Source organism: Epinephelus moara, chromosome 23 (genome assembly GCF_006386435.1).
Source record: "Epinephelus moara isolate mb chromosome 23, YSFRI_EMoa_1.0, whole genome shotgun sequence".
In the NCBI taxonomy this organism is placed as follows: Eukaryota; Metazoa; Chordata; class Actinopteri; order Perciformes; family Serranidae; genus Epinephelus; species Epinephelus moara.
This window is the reverse complement of record NC_065528.1, coordinates 6,029,661-6,042,200: the sequence shown is the minus strand read 5'-3', so window position 1 is coordinate 6,042,200 and position 12,540 is coordinate 6,029,661. Positions and strand designations below refer to the sequence as shown.

Sequence of the window (12,540 nt, the reverse complement as noted above, 5' to 3'; positions counted from 1 at the left end):
TTTGTAAATGGCAGCCCGTGCCCTTATGTAGTGTGAACATACTATTTCTCATCAAACTGTGATAACTGCGATTAAATTCAGTATATATACGTCCGCCATATGTTGCCACCCCTCAAAAATTCCTGCCCCCCTCTTGCCACCCCATAAATATTTTTCTAGATCCGCCCCTGGCGGTGGTGGATGAAAGACTGTGCACAGTGCAGATAGGATTATGGCTTTCCTACATGTTTACATGTTGCTGAACAACTGTATTAATAAAGTACTGACTTTTTTCGTGGAGGTTTTATTGCACTTACAGTATCAAGTGTAGCTGTTGTCAGCTCAAGTTATCTTCACTTCCCTGTCTCTACCGTGGCATCTTTACTCCGTGTTTGTGTGTTTATGTGTCTGTGTAAAAGCGGCGCAGCAGCCCAGACGCACGGACAGCAGGAGGAGAGGCTGTTGCAGCATGATAATAAATAACACCAAAACATAAAAAAGTAAGCTAAGAGTTGCAAATAAAAAAGAAGGTAACGTTGGAGCTTCTTAATACTACAGTCATTAATAATCTAGCGCCACAACCCATTTACTAGTTTAAATTAGGGCCAGAGCGCCCAATGGTACGAGGACCCTATTGAAATGCAAGGAATAAGTATTATTATTATGTACAAAAGAGTCTCTTGGAGCCATACTCTAACAGGAAGTCAGCAATTTTGTATTTACTGTGCAATTCTGGTGAATTTTGGGCTATTTACAAGGGTCATACTTTAACAAACCCTCCAAAATATATAATCCCTTTGACTTCAAATTTTGTCTGTCCCATTTAAAGGATAACTTCAGTATTTTTCAACCTGGGCTCTATTTCCCATGTGTATGTGTGCGTATGATTCATGGGTACAACTCGTTCTAAAATTGGTTCAGTATTGAGGGAGGCGGCAGCCGCGAGGTAGATATGGGGGCAAATGCGTCCCGTTTGCGCATTAAAAGTGTTTTTTTTCGCCACTGACCGGTTCAGATGGCCAGTGCTATCTCTGTAAATAGCATACTAAGCATTTCCCTGACCCTTCACCTCCTCCCGGCTGTGACGTCATCTTGCGAGAGCTTTGCTTGTTGCAAAGTATGCAACAGTAAATGTGCGTCTCGGAGACTATTCTAGGTATCAGTATTACATGCATAAAGACATATTAGTTATACTTACTTGATGGATAGTTGACCATTTGGTTCCTGTGGTTTTGGCCGCCTTCTCCAATTTATTTTGGGCACATGAAAAAAGGTATCCAGCACTGCCCTGTTGATCAGAGGGGGGAAATCCTCTAACGTAGTTACACAGCGTTTGGTAGTTTCTGTATCATCCCAGGACACATCGAGACCATGAATATTGGGCAACAGGTCCCACTCGTTGCTAGGGTTGGGTCGGTTCTCGGTAATACCAATTCGGTCCGGTACTCCATCTTGGACCGGGTTTTATTTTTTGAGACCGACTGGACCGCATACTCGGGCAGAATGTACGCAGAGCAGACGCCGCGGAGGTCCGCCCGGTAAAAGTGGACGTCCGAAAGCCCTGTGCGCGCAAAGCACAACCGCGCGGACTTCGCTCCGCGCACCAGTGTCACACAAAAGACTGTTCGGCATGTATTTTTCACATCGCGGGGATTTTTCACGGACATTTTTACACGTAGTCCGCTCCGCTTATAGTACGCCCGAGTCTGTGAGCACCTGTGTCTGCCTCTTCACCAAGCGCACAGCAAGCAGGAGAGAGAGGGGGGTGGGGCGGGGACTGAGCTAGGAGGTGCGAATGCGCCTCTACTGTAGCCTGGAGTTTGTTTAATAGTGACGGGGAGTCGATAATGGCGGACAATTTAGTCTCGACAAATTCAAGGAATGCGCCACTATGGCAACACTTTGGCTTTGAGCCAGACGAAGGAGGCAACCCTTGTTTGCACTGATTGAGTAAGCTGCAAAATTTATTTGTAAGGAATAAAAGAAACAACTTGTTACTGTCACTCTGTTGTCCTAAGGTCGTTTTTTATTTTAAATGAGTCAATTGCGCCCCCAAGTGGCGAAAATCCGGTATTACCGACTTGATGCGTTTTGTTGTTTTTTTTTACAAAAACCGGACAGTTTTTTTTTTTTCTCATACCGACCCAACCCTGCTTGTTGCAACACAGACATTCTTCCTCTGTGGGCATGGAGTCACAGCAAGGAGCACCACCAGTCCTCAGAGATTCGCGTTCATGCAGCCGCTACTTCACCCTCGTCTGCTCGTTGGCCCTCTCTCTCTATCCTCGTCTGCTCTTCAATTTGCAGGAGCTCCTCATCCGTATACTCGGGCTCAAATAAGTACGGGTGACCATCGTAATAAAAGGGCTCATCCTCATTCTCGAAATCGGGTAAATATGCAGCCATGATACCGATGCAGTAAAACTCTCAACTGTACACCGGGACAACAAACGTCACTCTGAGCGGCGCTCAGCATGGCTCCTCTGTTTTCTTCCGACAACAAGCAAAGCTCTCGCGAGATGATGTCACAGCCGGGAGGAGGTGAAGGGTCAGGGAAACGCTTAGTATGCTATTTACAGAGATAGCACTGGCGATCTGAACCGGTCAGTGGCGAAAAAAAGCACTTTTAATGCGCAAACTTATACGGGACGCATTTGCCCCCGTTACCGTTTTAGCTCGTTTCGCGGCTCCCGGGTGCATCCGCCTCCCTCAATACTGAACCAATTTTAAAACGAGTTGTACCTATGAATCATACGCACACATACACATGGGGAAATAGGGCCCAGGTTGAAAAATACCTAAGTTATCCTTTAAAGACCTTCAACATGTAAAGTTGTTAAAAGCTTGAGTTTCTGTCAAACTGTGTGACCGTGGCGTGGCATCAAATTTCCATGTTTCGCCACAAAACAAGAAGTGGTTTGTAACTCCTCTGTAGATGTTCAAATCTACCTCAGACTTCATATGTTTGATAAGAGTCACAGCCTGAACACATCTACATGCCAATATTTAGTTATTTCCTGTTGCCAGTAAGTGGCAACAGAAAAACAGGAAACAGGTATTTTGTTCAACAGTGTTGCCACAATCCCACTTCCCTGTTCAGTTTCACAATGCACAGCTGCATCAGCCAGTGTCCTGCCAGTACCCACATCAAGCACAAAGGTGAAAGAGCCTGTTCATCGCTGCTTGCCGCTTTAATTTTAGTTCCATTTTTTGTTTTTCCTTATGTAGCATAAAGGGACAACAACTGCTTTTGTTGTCAACTCTGCTTTGTACAATGACAATAAATAAATGAAAACAACCTAAATGATTAAATAACAAAAATATGAAATACTATTATCCATCCCTTGATGCAATACTTTTATCTACAATGACAATCAAACTCATTATTTATAGACCCAAATGGTGTAAAAATGTTGTAGCTTGTACCTTTATGGGGATCAGAACCTATCTGGAATTAATATAAGCCTCAGCTACCTCACCAGGTGTATGAATGTAAAAAAATGTTCTTCAAAACTGGGAGAAACAATGAGGGTGCTAATAAGAACATGAGAGCATCTATTTTAACTGTTAAATGTATAGGCTATCTGCGATAGACAGGTAGTTGTTCAGTTGTTGTGCATTGTAATGATACGCTGGTACATACAAATAATAAATACTCCCTCCACACAGTTGTGAGAAACAAAGCACTAAAGCAATATCAAGCTAAAACCAAGTGACGTTAAGCAGTTGCAGCTCCTCATTATGGGGATAACAGCTGGTATTCACTGACTGTATAAATGTCTTATGCCAGGTACACACTATGCGATATCAGCCCGCTTCTAGCCTGACACAGCAAGGTACGGTGGGCATGGATGGTAAACGCCAATGAGTGTTGTAAGCTTTCCAATCCACAATCCATCGTTTCATCTCGTGTAGTGTGTCATAGTTAACGACGTTCAAAGCCACGTCTGAGACGCCTCACAACGATCAAACAGAAAGTCTAGCATGTTTGATTTTCTTCTTTTCATTCACGACTGCTCCCGTCACAGCCGTCACTTTGACCAAAAGGAACACAGAGCGATAAGCTGCCGTAGACAACTGTATGACAACAACAGCCCAGGGGTGTTTGATATTTCCTCTAGGGATGTTACCACACAGAATAAAAAGGGGAAAAATGATGGTGATAAACAGCAGAACCACTTTAGCAACCCGGTGAGTACTGTCATTAGCATGAAGCTAGCAAACAATGTTACTTCTTCATAATGGAGACGGACATAAAGTAAGAAAATGTAAACATATTGGATGGGGCTTTTACTCACCACAACTGCAGAGGCTACGAGCTTCATTTGAAACAGACTACCTTATAAACAGGCCGTTATTTATTATTCCCTCTGTATTTTTATATTTTTACTTTTTATCTGCTCCTGTTTGCCTTGATAAAGTTAATACATTGCGTCGTCATTTAAAACTCAACACTTCCTGTATCCGTTTCAAATTAAAAGCCCCTTATAACTTCAGTAGAGAGAATCTCTTAATTTTCTAAATAGGCTTTTATTGTGACTTGTATGTTTGCCTAGGGTACTTCAAATGTAGCTCCTGCCACCTGCTGGCACTTTTTCTGTTACTACAACAACATTTCAGCTGGCACATGAGGCATTGATGGCATTATGAGCTAACATTACTCCAGAGAGACTGGTCACATTGCTAACAGCTGGTGCCATGTTTGATAAACTTTTAGCGTAGTGCTCCATGTTCCCAGTGCTCTTCGCAATTTGGGCTAAATGCTTCTCTCTACAGGGAAATGCTACCCAGAGTTAAGTGGCAAGTTGTTCACGTATGTTTTTACATCTGTTTTACATTCACTGTCTGTAGCACATTCAGTTTTGAATTATAGCCAGTGCTGGCAGTAGAAAAAAATGTGCCTTACCTATTGTTTTTGGCAACACATCAACATTGGCAGGTCCTGGTGCCCGAATGTAGACTTTCAAGTTGACACCCCTGAGAGGAGGTCCACACGATAATTTATCTCTTGCACACACTACAACATTAACAACATAAATAAAACAATACTGGACAAAATCTGAAATCATCGTATGAAGTTAAAACTACAAAAATCAAACACTACAATAGGAAACAACTACGTAAGAGTTCATTTTTAGCCTCTAAACATCCACTTTGTGAGTTAACTCTGCACTAACTAATATTTTCATCTAAGCAATGGTTCCAGTGACTATGTGTAATGTGCAAGGTGCTGCTTACAGTGCTCAACACACAGATAATTATCAATGGAGTTTGCAGTTACCCTCAGCTCTACAGAATGTTGTTTTGGTTGTACAACCTGCAATGTTGTAGACCTAAACTGTATGCCATTGCTGTATCATATCTAATGGGTGCAAATAAACTGCTAGCAACTTAAAGTTATAGCCTATTAGATTCATTATATATATATATATATATATATATATCTTATCTCCTCCTTCAAGCATCGAAACACAAGATTGACACCTACGTTCCCTCTGAACATCTCACAGCAAACAAACAACATGGGAGGGACGCGCATTACAGTACTGACAGCTAGCAACTAGCTTGACATTCACTAGTCTCACCAGGCCACTTGGTGACTGCCCTCATGAAATGCCCACGCGCATATGTTCGCTTCCCCAAAAAAAATATTTTATCATTGGATCTACACGATTCACGTACGTCACCTATTTTGTATTCAAAACGGCGAATTTCGCCGAAAGGTGAGCAATTTTCATGCCTGGACTGATTAGTTATAAACTTCTGGAAGTTCCCATCAAGGAGACACACAGGTAGCATTGGATGTATGTCATTGGAAGTTATACAAAATGCCAGTCCTGTCTCTCTGCTGCCTCACCTTTGAAAGAGCTTTGTCTCATTGGCCTCAATGTTTACTTTGTATCTTGTCCTGGAATGGTTGATCCTGGAGTCACAGCTCAGGTTCTTTGGCTTGTAGCAGAACCAAGGCTCGCCTGTACGGACGTCAGTGTAGTTGCACAGCGGCTGCTGGGTTGGACGCAGGCAGACGTTACAGACAGTAGTTTCAGAGAGTGAGCCTGAGCGGAAGAGGCTGTGGAAGTAAATCCTGTCAGGATGTTCTCTGGTCAGCCTGCTCAGCACAGTGATAGCCTCACTAGGATGAACCAGTGTCACCTGTTTAGATATAGAATTAAGAGTTTTCACTAAGTCCAATCATGTTCACTCATATCAATAAAGACAAATGAAGTGAATACTACTTAAAGCCGCATACTGTGAAACATTTTAAAAAATCATTTCTTCCAAAACCAGATTGACTTGGGATGAGAATCTCCAGAGAATTGTCCATTTACTAAACCCCTCCCCCAAATGGCAATTGTCCAATCATAGCTTAGCAACCACAACTAGGCGTGGCAGGTCTGTCAAGCTTTGGATTTTTCCATATATTGAAGTGGTGTGCATGGGGCTGTAGTAACTGGGATACTCTGCATTTAAAGTGTTTAAAGAGGATTGTCTTTTTTTAAGCCTTTTGAAAAGCAAGAACACATATGGAAAAGTGCAACAAATTAATTAATCAAGACTATTAAAGGTTTGTTGTTTTAAAACACGTCTACTGGTGACAAAAAAATTTCAGCTCCACGAGTTACTGTTTTCACCCAACTCATAGAGCTACAGTATCAATTAGCAAGCTACAGCTGATAAAACCTATTAGTGACAGTTTGAAGCCAAAAGATCTACAGTTGACGGCCAGAAATGAGACCCTGCTTTTGTATGAAACAGTCCCATTGTTTCAAAAACGTGTGGTAAATCTGTCATTGTTATTACAAGCTGCATCTGTGCTGTTAAAAGTAAATGTTAACAGGTGTAGCAACAGTAACTAAAAGGGGTGGAGCTTAGTGAATAATCATTTAGAAGACAGATTTAACACCTGCAGTACAACCACATTTAACATAGTAGTATTTAGCATCACCTCAACCTGTGCGTCTCCTTCCCAGAGTAAAGAGAATACAGCAGAGTAGCTCCCATTGAGATGATCCACCACTTGCCCAGCTACACCTGCACCAAGCTTCAGGTTGTGGAGCCGGGCGAGTAAGAAGTCCCCCCCATACTTCTTGGGATGACCATGGAAGTCAGACATTTTTATCATGACCTCCAGCTGATCCCCTACGTGCCACTGTCCTCCTCCCCTCCTTGGGAGAATGGTGAAGGTGCTGTGAGCTGGATCACTGGTCTGCTCCAGGGAAACGGGAGATGGCAAAGGTGGAGTTTCAGGCCAAGCAATGGAGTCTAGTAGGAGGCGTTCCTCCAGAGCGTCCTCAGCGGAGAGTGGCTGGAAGGTGCAGAAGCTGTGATTCATGTCAGGATCAGTGGAAACTTTTGGGACGATGATGGACTTCATTATATGCTGAAACTGGCAGGGGGTCAAGAGAGAGATGGTGACAAAGACGCATCAAACAAATGCAAATGCAAGCTAATTTACTAAATAAAGCAAAAGGGTCAAGAAGGCCCAAACTCAAAGTAACTGAATACATTTGGGTGATTGATAAGAACAGTTGATCTGTTAGCTGGAGGAATCTCTACCTTTCCCAACTTCCCCTGTGGCCCTTACTCTGTTGTTGGTTATTGAGCCATGGAGAGAATGCATTTTTTTATGCTATTCAAATTCAAAGATTGTGTGTGTGTGTGTGTGTGTGTGTGTGTGTGTGTGTACGCACGCACGCACGCACGTGCATGTGTGTGTGTGTGTATTTTAAGGTCTTGTTCACTAAAGTTCATGTTTCAGGGTATTTTATTTCATTTGCCCAGAAGCCATTTTGAGGCTGTTTCACTTCTGATGGTGTGACATGGTAGAGTAAGATTTTCATGGCCAAAAGATGCATTGTATTTTGTTGCATGCACAATGGACTGAGCCGGCGATGAAGAGAATCCAGGAAAAAAACATCAAACCTCATTGATTTTTCTCTCATTAATCTTTACAGATCACAGTGGAGGAGAAGGTAAAATGAAGTTGATGATTAAGGAGGAACGACTGTGCTCGGAAGTATGTGTTGTTGGTTATGGTATCTGTAACCACATCCAGTGATGTCATGATGTCAAAACAAGATCATCAGAGAGTGTTTGGTTACTTTTTCTACAGTGCTGTGTAGATTTATACAATAAAAATCTTTAATAAGATGTATGATAAGTGCAGGATCTTTTACACACAGACTCTGAAAACATAAAATCATTGACAATGAGTCTGGAGTAGGAAGCAGTTTTCGCAATTGTGTTATTTTTCATTGTTTTGCCCTCCACTCCAGTTTCTTTTTAAGGTGAGTGTGTGAGTATTTGACCTGAAGCTGCTTTGATATTGCTGACAATATTCTGAAAGATTGTAACAGTTCAAATCTTAAGTATTTCTCTTTAATATCAAATATTCATGACCAAACAGGAAAAAAACTATTTTAATCAGATCTGATTGACATTCACCAACTGTCATCAGATTTTGATTCAAATGTTGATTTATTTACGTGCATGATTGGTGCATGTAAGTATATGGCATCAGATTGTTCAGACTGAGCCCTGCCCAACTCAAACCACTGAAAAGAGCACAGAAAAAAACAGAATTACAGAAATCTCTGATGGGAAGCAACCAAAAAGTAGAACAGAAAACACTGAGGATTTTTATCTTGTCGGGGGTTTACAGAATATTGCCGGCATAATCACAGGACTGAGAGGAAAATTAACATTTAACTCAAACTGCATTTAATTACAGTGAAGAGCATTACTGTTATCTTGAATCACAGTGAAACACATATTTAAAAAGTATACCCTGAAACCTGACCAACATTAAACATTTCAAATGGGGTCCATCATTCAAGTGATCTCACTAAAAACACGTTCTCACCTCCAGAACGTCCATGTTGTGTAGCACTAAGATTAAGACAGCCACGGCCAGAACGAGGAGGATGGTGCCGTACTGCCTTCTTGTACAAGCTCTGGCCTTCATGGCAGTCCTGATCTATGGCCGTAGCACAGCACTGTAACCACTTCCTCTGGTACTGGAAACATAAAAGACAAAGAACAAAGAGGTAACTGAAACCTTGTTATGCTGAGACTTGAACCTGATTGTAAAATTCTCTCTATACAAGTAGTGTGACATGTCCAACTTTCAGCTATCATGACTAGATCCGGTCTTACAGGTAATTCCTTAACTTTCAGCTATCATGACTAGATCCGGTCTTACAGGTAATTCCTTTTATCAACCATCAATCAAATTCACAACCAAAGACAGCAGCCTCTCTGTCTCTCTTGCAGTTTAACACCAGTCATTAGGTGACCACATAATGAACACTTTGCAACATCATGTAAATATTTGAATAGCACAGTTGTTACACCCCTGAAAAACAGGTAATAAGAATCACAATGAGCACTTAACTCAAACAATTCTTATATGTAACTATTTACAAAGAAGTACGGGAGAAACATCTTTGTGTAGAGAGTACACACTTTTTCAGCTACCATACACACAGTATTTACCAAAGGCAAACTGCTTTCTCAAATATTATACAGCAAAACTTCTCAACCTCAATAAACTCTCACAAAAAGTCCCCAAAGTGCATGAAACGGTGTAACTAATGCTGATAACAGTAAAAAAAGATACCACAACATGTGAGTTCACAGTTTACACAAAATGGCGGTGCCACTCTGCCCGGCTACGGGTTGGTCTATGTTACAAAGCGGGGACTTCACTCACACACACTTAACTACACTCGACAATATATCTCTCTAATTTACTCATGATGTCACACAAACTCTCTTGAAAACAATTGACATGTTAACGAACAATCATGTTTAACCCTCTTTAACGACGACAACATACCTGTAGAGGGGGAATAAGAATCAAGAGGGTAACAGTGACATTTCCTCAAGGTGAACTTTACACGGATAAGGAATATTGCGAGTTCCCAGGTATGTGGGCGGAGACAGAAGCAATCGATCTCAGGATCCCCGTTTCCATCAAGCAATACGGCAGGGGCGTGTAGCCATCATTTCAGAAGTGAGGGGGACAAACTGTTCAGAGGTCTATTGAGTGATTTATCATCGTCTCACATTCAATTGCACCTCTCCTTAGTGGCTAAAGAACCACATAACCACAAACAGCCACAGTACAGCACCAGGGGACCGACTTTAGTTCTTTAAAATTATATACTATCAAAATCTAAAGTTTTAGATGAGTTGACACAGAATGACCCTCGAGCATCTACAGGGTAAGTAGAGATAAGATAATTAAAGCCCAACTTACAGGTTGGAGACCATGGTGAATAAATGTGTAGGAAAATGATGTAGAAACTCGATTAAAACAAAAAACAAAAACATATACACACTACAGTTAGTAGTCAGTCATGTAAATGCATTTGTGCGTCAGCACTTCAGCCCACTCGACATGCTGTCAGACTGGGCTGTCCAAATGAAGTACCGGCTGCCCCATGCTGAGATACAACGCCTCATCAACTTAAGGGCTGTCCACACCAACCCGGGTATTTATAAAACTGTGACTCTTTGCTCACGGTTTGGCCTTTCATCCACACGTAACCGCGGTTTTGGGCCCCTGAAACCCCCCGGAGTTATTTGTAACCAGAGTCCAGGGTGAACTTTTTGGAAAAGTCCGGTGTCAGCAGTCAGGGGGCGGGATTTTTGTTGGGAGCATAATCATGCAGTTATAAGAGAACTAGAATGGATGAACACGGCATCTTTATTGTTAAGAAAATGAAACTTTGATAACTAAATCAAGCCATTTAAGGAACATAACAGCATTATTTGTAACCTTGAATGAAAAAAAGAAAAGTCTGTGCTCCTGACTCAGGGCTTTCATGCATTTCCAAAAGTGGACCTTCTCTCATGTTGACCTCCTGATGAAGATTCTAAGCTCTCTCTGCACAGAGATACATTTAGGCTATTTATAGTAACCACATTTTATAGTGAGCAGCATACATATGTCCCCTACAAATCCCAACTGTGTTTACAAAGTTTGAATGAACGAGACGGAAGCAATCAGAAAGGCAGATTTCAGCACCACGGACAGCGCGCGTAAAAATACTTGACAAGCGTCTCCTTTAAATGTGTTTGCTGCTAGAGAAATTATACATAATAAATGAAGACAGTGACATATTTTCAATAAAAAAACAATGAGTTGAACGTTCATTTCAAGCTTTTGTAGTAGCCTACAGCAAATTTCAGAATTGTGCGAGTGCGGACGGAAAGCGGGCGGCAGTGTTTGATGCAGGAAACTCGATATGGACTTGAAAATCGATTTCGGAGTGGGGGTGTTTCGGAATGGAGGGCTGTCCCCAGTTGGAACATTGTGCGCGCATAGCCCTTCACCACCTGGATCCTAAAATAAACACCTGTTTTATTACATAATCATGCTTCCGTGTTGCACCATTCATTAAGATCCTATATTTCTGTCATTAAAATAACAAGAATTGTGGTTTAATACTCTTAATTATAACAGCCAACTTATTGAAAAATGTTTGGAAAAAGTTTAAATCGGGCTCGGGCCCATAATTACAGTTAATTGGACGGGCCGGGCCGGTCCCAGACATAACGTGCACGGGCTCAGGCCGGGTCGGGCTGTTTTTTTTGGGCCCAATCTAAGCTCTATTAGCCGCTCTGGTGGAAAGGGGGTCAGTTCCGGGGAACCCACGTCCACTCGTTTCCTCTGAGCCGCCTCAAGAACTGCCTGCTCTCGCCCTGCAGCAACGCGGAGTCCCTCCTGATCAAAACGCCGCTCCACCTCTTGAGCGAAGTCCGGTAATTACGTTTTACTGCCTTCTGATTGGCTACAATGGCCTTACAGTTAGGAGTTATATCGCCACCTACTGCTTTGGCATGTGTATTACATTGCTTGATAGTGGAATTTGCGGTGTCATGTGGACGGAGGTATTTTTATTACACCGCTCGTATGGACGCAGATTTCTTTAAAACTGGAGGCCAAAAAAGTTCGGTTTTAAAAATACCCGTGCTCGTGTGGACTAGGCCTTAGTGTCTCCACACATCCGGAGGGCAACCCGGTGCAATTTCGCCCTCAGCCCGGAGGTGCAGTGCCTGGCTGCGCTGAGTTTTTATGCAGTGGGGAGCTTCCTGGAGGTGGTGGGAGACGGCAACGGCCTCAGCAAGGTGTCTGTATTTTTTTGCCCAGGCATGCCGGCAGCGCTCGGCAGCCCACCGGAAGTCCTCGGGAGTGTGACCAATCACAGCGGAGTGGGCTCGGCGGGAGGCGAGGGCCGGTGGGTGGAGTAAATTACACAGACCGTTTTCGCGGGATGCAGGAAATACAAGGGAGCAGTGCAGCGAGAGGCACAGCGTCCTGAAGATCTACAAAGCTTTGTGTGCAGGTAATCGTGTGTAGCTGCTCTATAGGAGTCCAGAAATCAAATACAAAGGCCCGAAAATGAGTATAATAGGTCCTCTTTAAAGAGCGATCTTAAGAGCGATCCTAAGAAGGGCATTAAGAACTCATCTGGGAAACACTCTTATCTTAGCGACCCTTCTTAGCTAAGATGTTCTTAACTGTGCTCTCAAGTCTTAAGATCGATCTTAACT

The 12,540-nt window shown here is 42.6% G+C and overlaps 2 protein-coding genes across 2 annotated transcripts in view; both read right to left on the bottom strand.

Annotated features, from left to right (window-relative positions):
* Positions 1-1,697, bottom strand: part of LOC126384737 (NXPE family member 3-like) — a 61,944-nt gene extending 60,247 nt beyond the window's left edge. The window contains exon 1 of the mRNA XM_050035989.1: positions 1,178-1,697. The gene's annotated coding sequence lies outside the window, so the exon portion shown is untranslated. The remainder of the gene's footprint in view (positions 1-1,177) is intronic.
* LOC126384740 (NXPE family member 3-like) overlaps positions 1-9,093 on the bottom strand; it is a 16,905-nt gene extending 7,812 nt beyond the window's left edge. Inside the window, exons 1-4 of the mRNA XM_050035994.1 lie at positions 8,843-9,093; positions 6,926-7,366; positions 5,837-6,132; positions 4,886-4,956 (exon numbers count right to left, since the gene is read on the bottom strand). Of these exons, the coding sequence (XP_049891951.1) occupies positions 4,886-4,956; positions 5,837-6,132; positions 6,926-7,366; positions 8,843-8,944 (910 nt within the window). The 5' untranslated portion in view covers positions 8,945-9,093. The remainder of the gene's footprint in view (positions 1-4,885; positions 4,957-5,836; positions 6,133-6,925; positions 7,367-8,842) is intronic.
* Positions 9,094-12,540: the final 3,447 nt, after the last annotated feature.